General features: G+C 49.6%; 1 protein-coding gene across 6 annotated transcripts in view; it reads left to right on the top strand.

Annotated features, from left to right (window-relative positions):
* The window catches only part of PNPLA7 (patatin like phospholipase domain containing 7), a 77,379-nt gene that overhangs the window by 1,076 nt on the left and 54,805 nt on the right, over nt 1–21,498 (top strand). For 4 of the 6 annotated variants that reach the window (XM_059891935.1, XM_059891933.1, XM_059891932.1 and 1 more), the window contains exons 3-10: nt 281–536; nt 1,806–1,877; nt 2,033–2,120; nt 2,490–2,569; nt 3,852–3,943; nt 4,281–4,421; nt 5,914–6,073; nt 10,800–10,886. In XM_059891935.1, the coding sequence (XP_059747918.1) occupies nt 393–536; nt 1,806–1,877; nt 2,033–2,120; nt 2,490–2,569; nt 3,852–3,943; nt 4,281–4,421; nt 5,914–6,073; nt 10,800–10,886 (864 nt within the window). In that variant the 5' untranslated portion in view covers nt 281–392. The remainder of the gene's footprint in view (nt 1–280; nt 537–1,805; nt 1,878–2,032; nt 2,121–2,489; nt 2,570–3,851; nt 3,944–4,280; nt 4,422–5,913; nt 6,074–10,799; nt 10,887–21,498) is intronic. The other 2 variants (XM_024999698.2, XM_059891934.1) reach the window with 2 other exon arrangements.

The following is a 21,498-nucleotide window of genomic DNA, read 5'->3' as shown; positions in this document are numbered from 1 at the left end:
CTGGGAGAGGAGCCCGGGGCTTGGCTGCAGTTCCCGGTTCCTTGGGCAGCCACACAAGGGCTGTTTACAGAGAGGCAAGTGGCTCCCTTTGCTTGCTCCCTTTGTTTTCTCCATGGAGAGCACAGTGTTTCATCAGAGTTTTCCTGTCAATAGACATGTAACTTAACGTGGACAGGAATTTAGGGAAGGGCTGGGAGGCACTGCTTTGCACGTGAGCCTGAGGTGGTACAACCTGTGCCCTCCTCAGAACATGTCTTTCTTCTTTTGTTTCACTTTTTAGCCATGGAGCAAGAGGAGGACACTGGCCCAGAGGTACAGAACCTGAGGAGTCCAGTGAAGAATCAGCCTGAAAATTCCCAGTGTGGACGCTTCTGGACAAGGAGAAAGCTGCCATGCAGCAGCTCCTTGAAGTTGGCTGCCTGTGGGAGTGGTGTGCGGGCCTCTCTTCCCCTGTCAGGACTGAACCCCTCCCTTCTGTTCCTCAAGGTCACACTTGTCAGTTCCTGCTTCCCTTTAGGAAGCCTGCTTGCTTTGAGGTAGGGCCTTTTTCCTGTGGAACATCTGTAGCCACATCACAAAGACTTTTATTCCTAAAACAGAAAATTAGATGCATTAAAACAGCAGTGAAAAGCTGAAAAGTCGGGGATGTCAACCACTAGAGACTGTATGAATAGGTCTGGGTCACTCTTATCACTGTTCCCCTGGCTCCTCCCCTCCCCCCACCCCGGGGGCGGCTGAGCTCAGCGGACCCACTTATGAGGAGGGTGCTTGTCTGCCACCCCGTGGAGGTGGTCTCTAGCCAAGCACACAGCCTAGGCCAGGAGGGCCTGGGCACCTCACTCTGAGGCAGCAGCTCCCACTGCTTCCTCTGCTTTCTGAGCCAAGTTCAGAGGGTTGAGTCTTTGGATCACTTCCTTGTTCTGTCTTGATGTAACATTCTGCTTTTGAAATGCTTTTCTGAGTGCACTGAACTCCTCGGGTTTTCTGGCATCAGCACTGTGTGTGATCCTGGCTCTGAAGGATCAGGCAAGCTGCGTTAGTCCTTGGCACTCATGTAAAAGCTTGACAGAACTCACACACACACACCGCCCCCTCCCTCAATCCATCCTGTTCCTGACTGCTTGGAAGGATGTGAGGACCAGGAGGAGTGGAGCGTAGTTACTTGTTTGACTGGTTTCTTGTCTTTGCAGGGAACCTGCCAGCATCCCTTGTATAGGAGGTCCAGGCCATCTGCCCACTCACCGTTCCACACTCACTGTTTTCTCTTACCTTCCTGTCTTTCTCCCCGGGGTCTGGGATTCTGAAGCTCCTTGTTAACTCCCTCCCTGGGAGCCCTTTGCTGCTATGTGCTGGATTCAATGTTCTCAAAATGCAGTTGGCCCGTTAGGGTCTCTCAGCGCTGCTGCTGTGTGGGCGTGCGTCCGCCCTTGGGCCAGCAGCATATGGTCCTGCTTGTGATGAGAGGGCACTGGAGAAGAGGCCTTTGCATGCCCCCGCTAGCCAGGTTTGCTCCCTCTTGACTTGCACCCCGAGGAACAGGGAGGCTGAGAATGGAGGGCTCAGATGCCCAGAGCATTTGCTGTCAGTGCAGCGCAGCTGCTGGCCCTGCCCAGCCATCCTATGGGTGGGTAGCCCTTCTCCAGAGCAGACTGGGACTCAGGCCGTCTGCCTCCTGAAAGCCCGCTTCATTTTGGAGGTCTCCAGGGCTGCCAACTTTTTCCCTGACCCACAGCTCTGTTCTTGCTCCCTGAGAAGCTGGGGCTGTGCCCATCCTGGCCCTTCCTGACTGCAGGCTTCTCCCCTAGGTGGGCTTCTATCTGGCCACCCTATGGTCCTGGGGTCTGGAGCTGATGGAGCAGCATTCCCAGTCCACCATGGTAACCACCTCACTGCTCCCAGGTGATGGGCAGGCCCCAGAATCAGTGGCCCCCTTCACCCTTGGCCGCCCGGGGCCCTTTGTGTCCAGCCTGTGTTTGGGGTTGGGGGGTCTTGGTGCCTTGCTGATGGGTGCTCTGTCTATGACCTTGCCCAGCTGCTGGGGATTGTGATTGGAGTCCTCCTGGCCCTGGCCCTCATTGGCACCACCATCTTTTTTGTGTACAGAAGGGTTAGCCAATTCCGTGAGTATCTTGCTTGAGGCTGTGGCTCCAGTAGGGGAGGGAAAAGAGGGCTTGAGCGGGTGGGAGATTCGGGTGATTTCTCCCCATATTTTAAGCTCCCATAAATAGCTCTCAAGGCATAGTGGCTTTTGTTGAAAACTGCTGGCCTGTCGACAGCTCATCAGATCCATGGAATATAACTGTATCCTGAACTCTCTTGGCTCTCACTTCCAAGAAGAGATGAAGTACCGCTTCCTCTGCTTGGGTGTGTCACAGCCCAGGATCAAGATGCTGTGTGACACAGGGTGGGCAGGACAAGCTCAGTGTGCACACACAGATGGCCCACCTGTGCTCAGGCAGCCCCTTGGCGCCCCTTGGCCCCCCTTGCAGGACAGTTGCAGCCCAGTCCTCAGTACAGGTTCCGGAAGAGAGACAAGGTGATGTTCTACGGCAGGAAGATCATGAGGAAGGTAACTCACGCTGCGGGTCCCCTCCTCCCTCAGAGGGGTCGGCTTCAGACTGTGCCTAGGGTTGAGCAGGGCCCCGGGGTTTGGGGAAGGTCTGACCTAGAGAGGAAATGAGCCATGAAGGAGGGCAGAAGCCCCTCCCAGGAGCATCCCCGAGTGGGTCAAGCAGAAGGTCCTGGCTGCGGTGTAGATTGGTGGGCCTCCCATGATTTGGGGCCGGGCCCTGCAAGGTGGAAACTCCCAGGCCTTACTTCCTAGTGTCACAACCATCTTGGGGATGAGCAGCCTTTGCTGGTGGGCCCCACGCCCTCCCACCCACTGAGGACAAAGGGCTCAGCAGACTCCCAGAGGCTTACTGTGCCGCAGAAGCATGCTTGAAACATTTGCTGACGTGTAAAAATATTTTGTTTGTTACTTTTCTCTAGATACACAGTTAGTTTGTGTTCTTTGTAGAAGAACTTGAACTGTCAGACACATGGGTGTCCCTGGGTGGCTCCTTCTCCTCTTCAGGGTCAAGTGCTCTGAGAGGGAGGTTGGTTTGGGCTGCCGTGTCTGGCGGGGGCGGCCCTGGGACGTGGTGTGCGGGCTGCTGCAGTCTCGTGTGGGGCCACATGGGATGACCTGCGAGCAGGTCTCAAGGCGCTCGTGTGTGGCTGGACCTGGGGCTGTCCACGGATGACCCCACTGAGGACTGTGTGGTGGCAAGCTGGATTTGGTCTAAGGAAGACAGGAACATGGTCTGGTGGGGCCAGAACCCTTTGGGGGCAAGGAGGAGTCATGGTGACAACACCAACATCCACAGCCAGCACCATGGGGCAGACGCAGCTGGGGAGCTGCCCAAGGGGGCCGGCTGACGCCTGGGTAGGAGCCAGGCCCTTTGTCTTCCTCGGCAGCGCTGTTTGCAGCAGTCTAGTGGGCCTGGACTGTGAGGGGGACAAAGAGCTGTCCAGGCCGGGAGGGTGTGCAGGCACTGGGGTTGTGTGTACCAGCGTGACAGGTGTGAGGAGGAGGGCGCCGGCCAGCCTTCCAGGAGAAGGACGTAGGGCCGAGGACGTCGGAGCTCTCGGGGCACGGGCTGTCTGGGGATGTGGCCCTGTGTCCTCGCTGTCAGCAGCGCCAAGGAGGTTCCCTGTGTCCTGGGCAGGCGAGCAGGTGGGGCCAGGCCGGAATGCTGGTGTCAGGCCCGCAGGGGCCACGTCCTGAGGGCTGGAACCGACCCTGAGACTGGGAACTGGATCTCACAGGTCTCAGAGTCCAGACTTAGCCTCCCCCTCTCATTCTGCAGGTGACCACGCTTCCCCACACACTTGTGGGGAACACAGCTGCTCCCCGACAGCGGGTGAGGAAGAGGACCAAGGTGCTATCTTTGGCCAAGAGGTACTGGGAATGCCCTTCAGACCAGTCAGGTCCCAGCTGCCCTCCCCAGTGGGCTATCCGTGGCTTCCCTGCTATGGGTCTCACAGCCTAAATGCTCTTTTTTTTTAATTTTTAAAATATTTAATTGATTGATTTGGGTGCATCAGATCTTAGTCATGGCACTCAGGCTTTGTTGCTCTGTGGCATGTGGGATCTTAGTTCCCCAGCCAGGGATCAAACCCACATCCCCTGCATTGCAAGGTAGATTCCTACCCACTGGACCGCCAGGGAAGCTCCTTGCTGTCTGCTTTTGAGCCCCTTTGGGCCTCTGCTCCAGGTGTGTGCCTCTGCTTTGTAGGATCCTGCGGTTCAAGAAGGAATACCCTACCTTGCAGCCAAAGGAGCCCCCTCCCTCCCTGCTGGAGGCTGACCTCACAGAGTTTGATGTGAAGAATTCTCACCTGCCGTCAGAAGTTCTGTACATGCTGAAAAACGTCCGGTAAGAGAGAGGTGGGCCTGGAGGCTTTCTGTGTGCTCACCTGGCCTCCGAGGTGTCCTTTCCCTGTGGGCACTGATGGTTGTGTCGACAAAAAAAATCAGTAAACAGTGTGTAACAGGAATAGAAAAGAGTTTTATTGGAGCCAAACTGAGGACTGTAACCCAGAAGACAGCCTCTCAGACAGCTCTGAGGAGCTTCTCCAGAGAAGCGTGGTTTTCAGCACAGTTTTATATCTTGTCTGATGAAGAATATTAAACTAGTCACGGATACATTCCTTCAGGGTATCAGAAAGAAATCAAAACCAAATCAGCACGTACACGGCGAGTCAGTATGGCACTGACAGCTGGGAAGGGAGTCTTATCGTGGAAGGAGCACCAGGACTGATGGCCCAGGACAGGAGGCACTGAGCCCTTATCTTTAACGTGGGTGTTCTTCTGCTGAGTGTTCAGATCAGTCGCTCAGTCGCATCCCCATGGACTACAGCATGCCTGTCCATCACCAACTCCCGGAGCTTGCTCAAACTCAGGTCCATTGAGTCAGTGATGCCATCCAACCATCTCATCCTCTGTCGTCCCCTTCTTCTCTTGCCCTCAATCTTTCCCAGCATCAGGGTCTTTTCCAATGAGTCAGTTCTTCACATCAGGTAGCCAAAGTGTTGGAGTTTCAGCTTCAGCATCAGTAAGTGTGAAGTGAAGTCATTCAGTTGTGTCTGACTCTTTGCGACCCCGTGGACTGTAGCCTACCAGGCTCCTCCGTCCATGGGATTCTCCAGGCAAGAATACTGGAGTGGGTTGCCATTTCCTTCTCCAGGGGATCTTCCCGACCCAGGAATTGAACCCAGGTCTCCTGCATTGCAGGCAGATGCTTTAACCTCTGAGCCACCAGGGAAGCCTCAGTAAGTGTGCCCTTTAATAATTAAAGCAGATGTACAGTGTGTGTTTGATCAGCCACAAATAGGATATTCTGTCTATTGAGCATAAAGTGGGTGTTCGCACATGTAGCAGCCAGAATGACCTCTCTGGATCTCAACCAGTGATCATTTCTTTTATCACTGGCAAAGCTTCTCTCCTCTGGCTGTCACTGCCCTCCTGGCGGTGAGCAGAGCCTCCTCGCTGGTTCTTTCCCATGTGTGTCTGCTTCTCAGGACGATGCAGAGCGAGTGTGGGAAGTGAGTGGCTGGATGGAAGATTGAAAGTCTGGCTCCCCGTCTCTCCCTGGAAGCCCCAACCCCTCTTTCCAGCACTTCACTAACTGCCCTTGGTTACAGACCTGGCTCAAACGCACAGGCACAGCCTGAGAGTTCTCTGAGCTCCTGGAATAGCAGCTGATGAGGATTCCTAAACCTCAGGCTCCTGTCCTGCTGGTGACCAGGCGCTAGTGCTGCAGGCTCTGCGGCCCTTGGAAGCTCTCCCTGTGGTCTGGCCAGCAGGGACAGTGGCCTCTGCCCCTCCCCTCCTTCCTGAAGGTGTCCCATGTGTTCTGTTTTCTGTAGGGTCCTGGGTCACTTTGAGAAGCCGCTATTCCTGGAACTTTGCAAACACATGGTCTTTGTGCAGCTTCTGGAAGGGGAGTACATCTTCCGGCCGGGGGAGCTGGACAACAGCATCTATGTGGTGCAGGACGGGCGGCTGGAGGTCCGCGTCCAGGACTCGGTGAGAGCCCTCGGGTGGGGCGGGGCGGGGGTGCTGTTGTGTTGGCACTCAGTGGTCTGCCCTCTTGAACATTTCTCAAGTTTTCCATTGAAAAGTTAGTGCAAAACGTATTTTATTTTATGTAGATAGGAGATTCATATTTTACTTCTCCAGCAACATATATACAGTTGAATATAAGTTAAAGGCTAGCTTGCACACCAAAACCAGGTCCTTTAGGTGGTTCAGTCAAAGAGGTAAGGCCTTCAGCTGGCTCACATGAGAAGTGTCCACTCCTTGGCCCACCTTTTGGGATTTTGCCAGTCCTGAGTTCATCAAAAATTTCTTCCATATTCTGAGGTGGCAGATCCTGTAGTAGTTGTCATGAATTGAACCATTGGTTCATTTATACAGATCCCTAAACACTCCATTCATGGTCAACAAAAGAGTCCGAAATGCACTACTTGGATGCAATCTCAAAAACGACAGAATGATCTCTGTTCGTTTCCAAGGCAAACCATTCAGTATCACAGTAATCCAAGTCTATGCCCCAACCAGTAACGCTGAAGAAGCTGAAGTTGAATGGTTCTATGAAGACCTACAAGACCTTTTAGAACTAACACCCAAAAAAGATGTCCTTTTCATTATAGGTGACTGGAATGCAAAAGTAGGAAGTCAAGAAACACTTGGAGTAACAGGCAAATTTGGCCTTGGAATACGGAATGAAGCAGGGCAAAGACTAATAGAGTTTCGCCAAGAAAATGCACTGGTCATAACAAACACCCTCTTCCAACAACACAAGAGAAGACTCTATACATGGACATCACCAGATGGTCAACACCGAAATCAGATTGATTATATTCTTTGCAGCCAAAGATGGAGAAGCTCTATACAGTCAGCAAAAACAAGACCAGGAGCTGACTGTGGCTCAGATCATGAACTCCTTATTGCCAAATTCACACTTAAATTGAAGAAAGTAGGGAAAACCACTAGACCATTCAGGTATGACCTAAATCAAATCCCTTATGATTATACAGTGGAAGTGAGAAATAGATTTAAGGACCTAGATCTGATAGATAGAGTGCCTGATGAGCTATGGAATGAGGTTCGTGACATTGTACAGGAGACAGGGATCGAGACCATCCCCATGGAAAAGAAATGCAAAAAAGCAAAATGGCTGTCTTAAGAGGCCTTACAAATAGCTGTGAAAAGAAGAGAAGCGAAAAGCAAAGGAGAAAAGGAAAGATTTAAACATCTGAACGCAGAGTTCCAAAGAATAGCAAGAAGAGATAAGAAAGCCTTCTTCAGTGATCAATGCAAAGAAATAGAGGAAAACAACAGAATGAGAAAGACTAGAGATCTCTTCAAGAAAATCAGAGATACCAAGGGAACATTTCATGCAAAGATGGGCTCGATAAAGGACAGAAATGGTATGGACCTAACAGAAGCAGAAGATATTAAGAAGAGATGGCAAGAATACACAGAAGAACTGTACAAAAAAGATCTTCATGACCCAGATAATCATGATGGTGTGATCACTGACCTAGAGCCAGACATCCTGGAATGTGAAGTCAAGTGAGCCTTAGAAAGCATCACTACGAACAAGGCTAGTGGAGGTGATGGAATTCCAGTTGAGCTATTTCAAATCCTGAAAGATGATGCTGTGAAAGTGCTGCACTCAATATGCCAGCACATTTGGAAAACTCAGCAGTGGCCACAGGACTGGAAAAGGTCAGTTTTCATTCCAATCCCAAAGAAAGGCAATGCCAAAGAATGCTCAAACTACTGCACAATTGCACTCATCTCACACTCTAGTAAAGTAATGCTTAAAATTCTCTACGCCAGGCTTCAGCAATATGTGAACCATGAACTAACTTCCTGATGTTCAAGCTGGTTTTAGAAAAAGCAGAGGAACCAGAGATCAAATTGCCAACATCTGCTGGATCATGGAAAAAGCAAGAGAATTCCAGAAAAACATCTATTTCTGCTTTATTGACTATGCCAAAGCCTTTGACTGTGTGGATCACAATAAACTGTGGAATATTCTGAAAGAGATGGAGATACCAGACCACCTGATCTGCCTCTTGAGAAATTTGTATGCAGGTCAGGAAGCAACAGTTAGAACTGGACATGGAACAACAGACTGGTTCCAAATAGGAAAAGGAGTACGTCAAAGGTGTATATTGTCACCCTGTTTATTTAACTTATATGCAGAGTTCATCATGAGAAATGCTGGACTGGAAGAAAAACAAGCTGGAATCAAGATAGCCAGGAGAAATATCAATAACCTCAGATATGCAGATGACACCACCCTTATGGCAGAAAGTGAAGAGGAACTAAAAAGCCTCTTGATGAAGGTGAAAGTGGAGAGTGAAAAAGTTGGCTTAAAGCTCAACATTCAGAAAATGAAGATCATGGCATCCGGTCCCATCACTGCATGGGAAATAGATGGGGAAACAGTGGAAACAGTGTCAGACTTTATTTTTCCAGGCTCCAAAATCACTGCAGATGGTGACTGCAGCCATGAAATTAAAAGACGCTTACTCCTTGGAAGGAAAGTTATGACCAACCTAAATAGCATATTCAAAAGCAGAGACATTCCTTTGCCAACAAAGGTTCATGTAGTCAAGGCTATGGTTTTTCCTGTGGTCATGTATGGATGTGAGAGTTGGACTGTGAAGAAGGCTGAGCACCGAAGCATTGATGCTTTTGAACTGTGGCGTTGGAGAAGACTCTTGAGAGTCCCTTGGACTACAAGGAGATCCAACCAGTCCATTCTGAAGGAGATCAGCCCTGGGATTTCTTTGGAAGGAATGATGCTAAAGCTGAAACTCCAGTCCTTTGGCCACCTCATGCAAAGAGTTGACTCATTGGAAAAGACTGTGATGCTGGGAGGGATTGGGGGCAGGAGGAGAAGGGGACGACAGAGGAGGAGATGGCTGGATGGCATCACTGACTTGATGGACGTGAGTCTGAGTGAACTCCGGGAGTTGGTGATGGACAGGGAGGCCTGGCGTGCTGTGGTTCATGGGGTCGCAAAGAGTCAGACACGACTGAGCAACTGATCTGATCTAATCTGATCTGATCTGAAACACTCCATGGGGCCACAAAGAATTGGACACGACTGAGCGACTAAACTGAACTGAAACACTCCAGCTAAGCGTGAAAAGTTTGCCATGAAGTTGCCCCCCTGCCTTTCTGCTGAGCATTCCTGAGTGATCGTCAGGATGTTGGTAGAGTTTGGAAGTGTGCGAGGTGGAGTAGTGCAGCCATGAATATGAGACTTCCAGTTGGCTTGCGATTATACGTTGTATGAGAAGTTGCCGATTCACATGCTCTCCCTGGAGGCACTTGTGAAACCTCTGCGCCTGGTCGTAGTGGAGCTGAGCAGCCACCCCTTCTGTCTTCAGGCTGGAAGCAGAGCTGCTGCTCTTTGCCCCTCTGGGTAGTTTTCTATAGTTGCTTCTGTCCTTTGCTAGTTTTATGGTGTGAAACACAGTGGAGCATCTGGGTTATTCTCAGGAGTGCCTCTGGGCAGACTGAAGGCCCCTCCAGCTCCATTCTGCACAGCTGTCTTATGCAAATTCCTTCATGCCTTCCCCACTGGGTGGTGAGGCTAGCTTTGTGGGCCGAAGCACCTTGGAGAGAAATGCGGAGGGCCAAGCTGAGGGGCTTTGGAGTGCAAAATCTCAAGTTTGAGCTCTTTGGAGGAAAAGACACACTGGACCACGGCTGCCCTTGACACGGCCTGTCCGCCTCCGCGACACGGGCTGCGCGGGGGCTCACATCACTCCTACTGCCATGGGGCCCCTCAGAGGGTGGGCACTGACCTGTAGTGGTCAGCTGCACGCGTGTCTTATTTTCAGGTTTCAGGCTATAAGTAGTTTTAACTGTAAGAAAATAATTAAGGTATTCAGCTGGAAGCTAACTCCTTGCTGCCTGCCTCTGTTGAATTATGTGCTTAAATCACAGTTGCTGGCTGAGGGGTGATCTCTAGACCAAGCCTCCTGGGTCCTTGGTTTGTTTGCCTGGTGGTAGGTGACCAGGCTTCCCACCATAGACACTCAGTGAGCCCTGGGCTGCACAAGGTTGCCCCGTCCCCAGCCACGTGAACTTCCCACCTGTTGGGCCCTGGGTGGACCTGACCCAGGACGGCTCCTGCATGTCCTTCCAGCTTTTAGATCACAGTGTTGTCGGGGCACAGGTCTCATGTGTAGCTTTGTCTGAGTGACCTGAGGAGATAATCAGAAAGGACATGCTTTCATCCAGCCTCCTCCGGGGGGCCTCCATGTCATCGGCCTGGCAGGCCTTCCCAAGACGGGAAGCCTTTGGCCCAGATGGGAGGGCTTCTGGACTGTGACCTGTGCCAGGTTTGAACAAGTTCAAAGGTATTTTTCTGGGTCACCCTGAGATGAAGTTCCTATCCTAAATCACCAGCATTGCATGCTTTCCTTTCTCCTTTAATCCAGTGGGAAAAAATAGGTCAAAATGCTGTCATTTATACTGAGAAGAACTGCGTTTGGTTCCCATAGCCTTTTCGTTAGGCCCACCAGCTCTCTCAGGCAGATCCTCCTGGTGCTGACAAGACACAAGGCTGAAGGCCAGGCTGGGCCTCCCTGTTCCTCTTAGTCACCCTTGTCTTCCTGCTCTCGTTCTGCGTGTCGACAGGGTGCAGCCTCTGCCCCGCGTGACCAGTGGTGGGTGGCGGTTTGCCTGGCCCCACCATGGGTGGCTCTCCTCTGCTTCCCAGGCGCAGGACGGCACTGAGGTGACAGTCAAAGAGGTTCTGGCTGGAGACAGCGTCCACAGCCTCCTCAGCATTCTGGACGTCATCACCGTGAGTATCTCTTCTCCCCCAGTCTGCCCGCACTCACTAGACGGCAGGTCCCTCGGCGCCCCGGCCAGCTCTCCAGTGACAGGAGGGTCACCCTAGTGGGTGGGGGGTGTGCCTGGAGTGGCCTGGGAGCGCCTCTGACTAAGTGTCTGAGGGGAGCTCGGTGTTGGCTTATGGGTTTTGGTGTCTCTTAAATGATCGGTTTTTGGACTGAGGAGCATGTGCATGGGCTCCACGCGTCACATGCATATAACGTCACAGGATGAAGGCCACTTCTCCTGTCCTCAGGCCCTAAGGCCCCTTCCCAGGAGAGGCCCTTTCTGGATCTTCTGTGCTAACGTGTGTCCTTCAGTGATTTCTTCAGCTTTTGTGCTGTTCATCAATGCAGTGAATGGTCTTGTGTGGACACTGTTGCCTGTGTTTGAAGGCCAGTCTGTAGGGCAAATCCTTAGGAGACTCACTGGATCCAAGGGACCTGCCTCCCACCACAGAGACTGAACCGCCAGACCTATGAGGGCACCTCACCCGCTGGTGAGCTGTCTCGTAGCTGATGTTCGCTAGTTGTCTCACTGTATCTCACTGTTCGCTGAACCCGAGGTAGGCAAGGTGCAAGCGGGGAAGCTGAAAGAAGATGTTTTGATTTTCTTTTTAGCTGTGTACTGAGGCAACTTGTACTTCGGTTTCTCCAGACCCTGCACAGAGGGGTCTCTGGGGCAGGTCAGCAGAACCGTGGCAGGGGTGCCTCTGTGCGGGCCCAGGAGTCTAGGAGCCTGTGTGATGCTGACCGTGGATGGATCCCTGGCGGGTGTCCTCCAAGCCAGCCCTAAGTTGTTCTGCATGACGAGGGGGGACAGGCTCCAAATGGAGACCTCAGGGGTGTCCACTGTGCTCAGCATGCCCCTGTCAGACCAGTACACTTGCTTCGAGCTGTTTGGGGGCCGGGGGTGGAGATACGCATGGGGCTCCGGGTCTCTGTCTGCCCCCAGGACCTGACCTGCCTTTAGCACATGCTTGGCCAGGGCTGAGAGGGACACCACCCACTCTGAGCAAACCTACCTGCTTCCTGCCTGGGGGCAGCTCCTGCCTGGAACCTTGTGCTGGGAGAGGGCACTGGGTGTGCCCGTTGGGCCATAGGAGGGTGCTTCTGTAGTGTTCTGGCTTGAGTGTCTGAGTCTGTGAGGTGTGCTGTAGGCCTGGGAGGTCTAGACAGGCTATCCGTCGTATGGAGGCTCCTGGATAAGAATGAGAGAGGGGCGGGGAGGCTCCTGTCTTACCTCTTGGTCTGCTACTGATCCCGATCCTGTTGTGATTTCGGGGCTGAGCACCCTCTGTGGCAGCTCCGTGGGCTGTGTGCTGAGAGCAGGGCCGGCTGCGGCTGTCTCCCAGCCGCTGCGGCCCCCTCGGCCCGGGTCCCCGCGGGCTGCTGTCGTGTCCACACAGTGCCCCCGGGGCAGAGAGCCGGGAGGCGGGTATTTGGAAAAAACAAGTGTGTACTGGGTTAAATGGTCATTTGGAAGGACATCATTTTTGCCTCACCAAATGTGTATTTGTGATTTAAAATTCTTTTTATTTGTTCTTATCAAAATAACCTGAACAAATTCCAGAAATGGTTTTGATGTTTTGTGAAGCGCAGTTGTCTGTCCCACCACCTCCCCCAAGAAAGGCCACTTCTAGCTCTTTCGGTCTGCTGGCTACAGCTGCGGCTCTTGCTGTTTTATGATTCTCCTGTCTCGATTTTGTTTTGACTTGCCGCTGTAGAAAATGCCCTGCTTGCCTCACCATCCTGCTCCTCTCATCCCACCTTGTGGGCGTCATTGGCAGCTGAGCCTGTGGAGCCTGGGTTAACAGTTGCCTCACTTTTGTCGCTTAGTTTTCTGTGCGTGGCATGCACCGCTGCCCTTGTCCAGGGCTCCGTGAGTCGGGCAGCGACCTCCAGGTCCGCAGGCTCTGTCCCCCTGTGAACTTCCGGGCCACTCGGTCCAGCCCCTGCCCCGGGCAGGGCTTCTTCCTTCCTGGGCAGGGCTCCCACCTCCTCTCCTGATCTGCCTGTTCAGGTGAAGCAGATCTGCTGTTGCTTCCTGAGAAGTGTGCAGGGAGGTTGGGTTTTGAAACCTTACAGACCTAGAATTGTCTTTATTCTGCACTCCCTTTCTCTTTCTATTGTGCTTTTAAGGAGATTTTGTTAACTTTATTTTCTAGATCTTCCATTGAAATTTTAATTTCTGTCATCATTTTTTTTAATAGAAGTCTAGTTGACTTAAGTGTTGTTTTACTTCCACACATACAGCAAACTGATTCAGCAATATGTATATTATGTATATACTTTTTCAGATTCTTTTCCATAATGGTTTATTACAGGGTATTGAATGTACTTTTCTGTGCTATAGAGCAGGTCCTTGTTGGTTACCTATTTTAAATATGCTGTTGTTCAGTTGCTAAGTCACATCCAACTCTTTGTGACCCCATGGGCTGCAGCATGCCAGGATCCTCTGCCCTCCGCTATCTCCAGAAATTTGCTCAAATTCATGTCCATTGAGTCAGTGATGACATCCAACCATCTCATCCTCTGCCTCCCCCTTCTCCTCTTGCCCTCAATCATTCCCAGCATCAGGGTCTTTTCCAGTGAGTTGGCTCTTCACATCAGGTGACCCAAATATTGGAGCTTCAGTTTCAGCATCAGTTCTTCCAATGAATATTCAGGGTTGATTTTCTTTAGGATTGACTGGTTTGATCTCCCTGGAGTCCAAGGGACTCTCAAGAGTCTTCTCCAGCACGACAGTTCAAAAGCATCAATTTTTTGGTGCCCAGCCATCTTTATGGTTTAACTCTCACATCCATACATGACTGCTGGAAAACCATAGCTTTGACTATATGAGCCTTTGTTGACAAAGTGATGTCTCTCTGCTTTTCTTTCAAGGAGCAAGCATCTTTTAATTTCATGGCTGTAGTCACTGTCCACAGTGATTTTGGAGCCCAAGAAAATAAAATCTGCCACTGCTTCCGCTTTTTCACCCATCTATTCACCATGAAGTGATGGAACCAAATGCCATGATCTTAGGTTTTTGAGTGTTGAGTTTTAAGCCAGCTTTTTCACTCTCCTCTTTCACTCCCATCAAGAGGCTCTTTAGTATCTCTTCACTTTCTGTTGTTAAGAGTGCTATCATCTGCATATCTGAGGTTATTGATATTTCTCCCAGAAATCCTGAATCCAGCTTTTGGTTCTTGCAGTCCAGCATTTTGAATGATGTACTCTACATATAAGTTAAATAAGCAGGGTGACAATATATAGCCTTGAGATACTCCTGTCCCAATTAGGAACCAGTCCATTGTTCCATATCTGGTTCTAACTGTTGCTTTTTGACCTGCATACAGGTTTCTCAGGGGACAGATACGGTGGTCTGGTATTACCATCTCTCTAAGAATTTTCCACAGTTTGTTGTGATCCACACAGTCGAAGGCTTTAGCATAGTCCGTGAAGCAGAAGTAGATGTTTTTCTGGAACTTTCTTGCTTTCTCCATTTTCCAACGAATGTTGACAATTTAATTTCTGGTTCCTCTGCCTTCAAAACCCAGCTTGAACGTCTAGGAGTTCTCAGTTCATATACTGCTGAAGCCTGGCTTGAAGAATTTTGAGCATAATTTTGTTAGCATGTGAAATGAGCCCAATTGCAAGGTAGTTTGAACATTTTTTGACATTGCCCTTCTTTGGGATTGAAATGAAAACTGACCTTTTCCAGTCCTGTGGTCACTATTGAGTTTTCCAAACTTGCTGGCATATTGAGTGCAGCACTTTCACAGTACCATCTTTTAGAACTTGAAATAGCTCAACTGGAATTCCATCACCTCCACCAGCTTTGTTCATAGTGGTGCTGCCGAAGGCCCACTTGACCTCACACTCTATGATGTCCAGCTCTAGGTGAGTGACCACACCACTGTTTATCTGGGTCATTAAGACTTTTTTTTATATAGTTCTTCTGTGTATTCTTGCCACCTTTTCTTAATCTTTTCTGCTTCTTTTAGGTCTTTACTGTTTCTGTCCTTCATTGTGGCCTTCTTTGCATGAAACGTTCTCTTGGTATCTCTAATTTTCATGAAGAGATCTCTAGTCTTTCCTATTCTATTATTTTCCTCTATTTCTTTGCACTGATCACTGAGGAAGGCTTTCTTATCTCTCCTTGCTGTTCTTTGGAACTCTGCATTCAGACGGGTATATCTTTCCCTTTCTCCCTTGCCTTTCGATTCTTTTCTTAGCTATTTGTATACTCTCCTCAGACAACCACTTTGCCTTCTTGCATTTCTTTTTATTTGGAATGGGTTTGGTCCCTGCCTCCTGTTGAGTTCAGTTCAGTCGCTCAGTTGTGTCTGACTCTTTGTGACCCCATGGACTGCAGCACACCAGGCCTCCCTGTCTTATTATCACCAACTCCTGGAGCTTGCTCAAACTCATGTCCATTGAGTTGGTGTTGCCATCCAACCATCTCACCCTCTGTCGTCCTCTTCTCCTGCCCTCAATTTTTCTCAGCATCAGGGTCTTTTCAAATGAGTCAGCTCTTTGCATCAGGTGGCCAAAGTATTGGAGTTTCAGCTTCAACGTAAGTCCTTCCAGTGAACACCAGGACTGATCTCCTTTAGGATGGACAATGTCACGAACCTCCCTATAGTTCTTCAGGCACTCTGTCTACCAGATCTAACTCCTTGAATCTATCCGTCACCTCCGCTGTACAGTCATAAGGGATTTGATTTAGATCATACCTGAATGGTAGTGATTTTCCCTAAGGAGCTCATGATCTGAGCCACAGTCATCTCCCTGTCTTGTTTTTGCTGACTGACTCTATACAGCTTCTCCATCTTCAGCTGCAGAGAATGTAATCAATCTGATTTCAGTATTGCCCATCTGGTGGTGTCCATGTGTAGAGTCATCTCTTAGGTTGTTGGGAAAGGATTTGTTATGACCAGTGTGTTCTCCTGATCAAACTTGTTAACCTTTGCCCTGCTTCATTTTGTACTCCAAGACCAAACTTGCCTGTTATTCCAGGTATCTCTTGACTTCCTACTTTTGCATTCCAGTCCTCTATGACGAAAAGGAAATCTTTTTTTTTTTTTGGTGTTAGTTCTAGACGGTCTTGTAGGCCTTCATGGAACTGGTCAATTGCAGCTTCTTTGGCTTCAGTGGTTGGGATATACCCAACCACTGAAGTTGGATTTGTATTTGTGGTATTTACAAATACCACAGTTGGATTACTGTGATGTTGAATGGTTTGCTTTGAAAACGAACAATCATTCTGTGGTATTTTAAATATAGTAGTATGTATATGTTACTCCCAAACTCCTAACCCCTCCGCCTTTTCCCTTTTCCATGTCTGTGCATCTGTTTCTGTTTGTAAATAAGCCCATTGGTGTCATTTTTTTGATTTCACATGTAAGTGATGCCATACGATATTTGTCTTTCCCCCTCTGAGTTCCTTCACTTAGCATGGTCTTCTCTAGGTTCATCTGTGTTGCTGCTAATGGCATTGTTTTGCCCTTTCTTATGACTGAGTAATACTCTGTCTGTGTGTGTATGTGAATACCGCACACTCCACATCTTCTGTAGCCGTTCATCTGCTGATGGACATTTAGGCTTCCCATGTCTTGGCTGCTGTGAACACTGGGGTGTGTATGTCTTTGCTAACCAGAGTTATCTCCAGATCTTTGGCCAAGAGTGGGATTACTGAATCATATGGTAGCTCTATTTTAGTTTTTAAGGAACCTCCATATGGTTCTCCATGGCAGCTGCACACTCGCATCCCCACCGACAGTGTGGGAGCGCCTGCACACTCGCATCCCCACCGACAGTGATACAGTTCCCCATGGCGCCTGCACAGTCGCCTCCCCACCAAAAGTGTGGGGCTCCCTTTCTCCTGTCGTCATGTTTTTTATTTCGAGAGCTTTTTTTTTCCTCTCAATATTTTTTTTACCGATGAAGTAAGACGAGATTTTCTTTGCTCCCTGTGTCACCACTGGCTATTCTGAGTTTCTTGACTCTGCTTGTTTGCTTCCCTCTCTCAGATCTGGGCCTGTCGTGTTACCAACAGTCCAGTTATGTGAGAGGGAAATCCACCTCTGACCTGGCTACACAGCCAGTGCGTGTGAACTGTGGAAATGTGTGGTGCTCGTTTATCTTGTACGTGGAGTCTTGCACCTTTTGAACACTTTCCTCCAGTCCCACTGCCCCATTGTTTTAATTTTTACAAATGTGTTATGAAATATTTCAGATATATACAAAAGCACAATGCAGGAAGCGGGTGTGTCAGCTGTCAGCAGGTGAGACAGTGATGGCCCTGTAGCTCAGGGTGGCTGTAAGCTCTCAGTACCTTTCCGCTTCTCTCCACCCTTTCCTAGGAGGCAGCTGCTTTTCTGACTTGCCCTGATATTCTACAGAGTGTGGTGTAACTGCCGTGACCAGCTCTCCGGCGGGGTCGTGCTCTGCACAGTTCTGCAGCGCCCTGGTCTGTGGGGGTTACCATCCCTCCATGGAGACGTGTTGTTCCAGTTCCGTTGTCTGCTCGCTACCCTTTGATCTGCTCGTTGTTCGCTGACGAGCTTTTGTGACTATTTCCCATGGTGGCCAGTGCCACAGGAGACGTTTGTAGACATGTGTAGGTGTGTGCCACGCCTGTGCACACTCCTGCAGCTGTCTCACCTGTGCTTTTAAGGTTTCTTGGTGAGGTTGAGGGCAGTATTTTCCTAAGTAAACAAGTCCGTTTGAGTTGCTTTTAGTGTCAGCTGTTGAGTTGTCATTTTCTCTTCCCACCCTGCCCTTAAACACACAGACATACTCACAGATACAGACACACATACGCTTTTCTCCCTGATTCTGGAACTGATGAGAGTTGCTGTCTGTTAGGGCTTGTGGGGGTGGGGTTGTGGGGATGTCCGCCCCTGTTTCCCCCGGGGTCTCCTGGCTGCTTGGCTCCCTGGTGAGTGCGAGACATGCCGCCAGCACGGGTCTTGTAGAGCTGGCCTGGAGACGGAGTGAGGTCGCGTCTGAGTGCGACCCTCACCCCTGTCAGCCCACGCGGAGCGCGCCTGCTCCCCACAGAGCAGCCAGTGCTGCGTGCGCATCGAGGGCCGAGCCGTGACCTGGCTTGGCCTCTGCCGCTGCCTCCCGGGGCCTCTGGAGCTGGCCCCAAGGTCCTGTGTTGGACGCCTGGCAGGTGGCTGCTCTGTGTTGCTTACGGCTCCTGCTTCTTGTGGTGTGGTCGTGGATCTTTTATGGATCAACCTCCTCTCTTTTTCTTATTGTTTTGAACTCAAAACTTTTTGGTTTTTATGGGTTTTTAAAAATTGAATTATAGTTAGTTGATTTACAACGTTGCATTAGTTTTAGCTGTGCAACAAAGTGACCCAGTTATACGTGTGTGTCCCTTTTTCTAGATGCCTTTTCCTCGTAGGTTATTGCAGCCTTTTGAGTATTGCTCCCTGGGCCACAGAGTAGGACATTGCTTTATCTGTTTTGTACATAGGAGTGTGTCCGTGTTAACCCCAAGCCCCTGCTGTCCCCCTCCCCCATTTCCCCTTCTGCAATCGTAAGTTTGTTTTCTATGTCTATCTGTTTTCTGTGAGTCTGTTTCTGTTTTGTAAACAAGTTCATTCGTATCATTAAAAAAGAAATCCCACATATGTGTGGGATTCATCCACATGATAAAGTCCGTGATATTTGTCTCTGACTGACTTTACCTAGTAATCCCTGGTCCGTCCATGTTGCCGCAAGGCATTGCTTCACTCCTGTTTTGTGGCTGAGCAGATTCCACTGTGGGCTTCCTGGGGGGCTCGGTGGTAAAGAATCAGCCTGCCAAGCAGGAGACACAGGTTCGCTCCCTGGTCTGGGAAAGTCCTCTGGACAAGGAAATGGCAACTCACTCTGGTATTCTTGCCTGGGAAATCCCATGGGCAGAGGAGCCTGGCAGACTGCACTCCTGGGGTTTCAAAGAGCTGGGCATGACCTGGTGACTAGGCAACAACAGCAGTGCCCGCTGTGCGTGTGTACCCACAGCCTCATCCACTCGCTTGTTGATGGCCGCTGAGGCTGCGTCTGTGGCCTAACTATTGTGAAGAGTGATGCTGTCAACATTGGGGTGCATGTATCTTTTTGAGTTTTGGCTTCTCTGGATTCGTACAGGGACAGCCTTCTCTGTATAAAGGATCTGAAGCAGGCAGAAAGGACTTCAAGGCAGAAGTGATATAACTAAGCCCAGAACACACCGAGGACCCCTTGAGCCAGAGCCCAGTGTTCCCGACCAGCAGGGCTGTCTGGAGGAAGGGGCATTTTCCATGTTCACTCATGGACAGTCACGTCAGGAGACTGGACATTCACTCGGTTTTATCTGTGTGAGTTCTTGTTTGCAGGGCCTTGCATACGAGTAAAGCAGGGCTGTCCAACAGCAGCAACAGTGAGCCTGACCACACGGGTGTGCTGCTCTCTGTGGCAGTTTATCAGGCTTCTTCATTCTGGCTTCCAAAGAAGAGAGACATTGAGATTTTATTTTTAATAAGAATGAAATAGAATTCCAGTTCTGCTGTGGCAGAATGATGCTACCATAGCCTCTCGCTCCTGCTGATTACAACAGGAACTCTGGGTAGAATGCAAAGCAGGTACCCAGGAAGCTAAAAATAAAAGTGGGTAGATCGCAGGTGGGAATTGAAAACAGGAAAAGCAGCCCAAGAATGGTCAGTTCCCTGGGTTTCCTCCTCTGTCTCAGTACTCTGCCTCAGAGCAGCCCAGTCTTGGGCTCTCTCAGTATGGGAGAGAGTGTGCATGGGTCTTGAGAGTCTCAGGGCAGACAGAGAGCAGCATGGCACAGGCCAGGCACGGCCATGAGAACCAGGCTAAGATGAGCCTCAGCCTCAGCCCAGGTTTCAGACTGAGGGGCGTTGGTGCCAGCGGAGCCAAGCACTTGAGGCATCACCCAAAAATCAGAGATGCTGGCACCCAGCCCCACACAGCAGTGGGATGAGGCAGGAAGTAAGACAGAACTTGTGGTTTGAACCCAGTCAGCTTGCTAAAAATGTCAACATTCCCCAGAAAATTGGAGCCTAACCCTAGATCAGATCAGATCAGATCAGTTGCTCAGTCGTGTCCGACTCTTTGCGACCCCATGAATCGCAGCACGCCAGGCCTCCCTGTCCATCACCAACTCCCAGAGTTCACTGAGATGTCCATTGAGTCAGTGATGCCATCCAGCCATCTCATCCTCTGTCGTCCCCTTCTCCTCCTGCCCCCAATCCCTCCCAGCATCAGAGTCTTTTCCAATGAGTCAACTCTTCGCATGAGGTGGCCAAGGTACTGGAGTTTCAGCTTTAGCATCATTCCTTCCAAAGAAATCCCAGGGCTGATCTCCTTCAGAATGGACCGGTTGGATCTCCTTGCAGTCCAAGGGACTCTCAAGAGTCTTCTCCAACACCACAGTTCAAAAGCATCAATTCTTCGGCGCTCAGCCTTCTTCACAGTCCAACTCTCACATCCATACATGACCACAGGAAAAACCCTAGATACATCAGTAATAATGTTGTCATCAATTAATCATCAATTAAATGGTGATCAGTGTAGATAGAAATACCAATATCCAGCACATGCTGGCTTTATAAAACTACTATAGCTATAAAAACTTAAGTAGATTAAAAAGAAAACAATATGATAGACTATATCATGAAAACTCAAAACCGAAAGGCTGCATTAATGTTAGACAAAGTAGACTTCAGACCACAGAATGTTTCTGGGGTGAGGTACACCACTCACCAAGAAGATAGAGCAACCCCAAATGTGTGTTCTCCTAAGAATGGAATTTCAAAAGTGGAGCAGAAACTTACAGATGTGAAAGGAGAAATGGATCCCTAGTTATAGCTGATGACTTCACTCTTTCAGTAATCAGTAGGATAGGTAGACAGAAAGTCTACAGAGATGTAGAAAATCTAAACAGCACCATCAGCCTCCTTGCTTAATTAAGTGAACATTTATTGAACACTCATCCCAACAATAGCAACTACATTCCTTTCATGTGGACATGGGGCACCCGTAATACATACTGTTAATATATTGAGTCTTAAAGCAAATGGTAGTAAATGTCAGCAAATTTGGAAAACAGTAGTGACCGAAGGACTGGAAAAGGTCAGTTTTCATTCCAGTCCCAAAGAAAGGCAACGCCAAAGAATGTTCAAACTACCCTACAGTTGTGCTTATTTCACACACTAGGAAGGTAATGCTCAAAATCCTTCGAGCTAGGCTTCAACAGTACATGAATCGAGAACTTCCAGATGTGCAAGCTTTATTTAGAAAAGGCAGAGGAACCAGAGATTAAATTGCCAACATCCGTTGGATCATAGAAAAAGGGAATTCCAGAAAAACATCTCCTTCTCCCTCATTGGCTGTGCTAAAGCTTTGACTGTGTGGATCACAACAAACTGTGGAAAAATTCTTAGATAGGAATACCAGACTACCTTTCCTGCCTTCTGAGAAACCTGTGTGCAGGTCAAAAAGCAACAGTTAGAACCAGACATGGAACAGCAGACTGGTTCCAAATTGGGAAAGGAGTACATCAAGGCTGTATGTTGTTACCCTGCTTATTTAACTTATATG

The sequence above is a fragment of the Bos taurus genome, chromosome 11 (assembly GCF_002263795.3).
Source record: "Bos taurus isolate L1 Dominette 01449 registration number 42190680 breed Hereford chromosome 11, ARS-UCD2.0, whole genome shotgun sequence".
Classification (NCBI taxonomy): domain Eukaryota; kingdom Metazoa; phylum Chordata; class Mammalia; order Artiodactyla; family Bovidae; genus Bos; species Bos taurus.
Note: the sequence above shows the minus strand (reverse complement) of the source record. Positions and strands in the feature narration are given on the sequence as shown.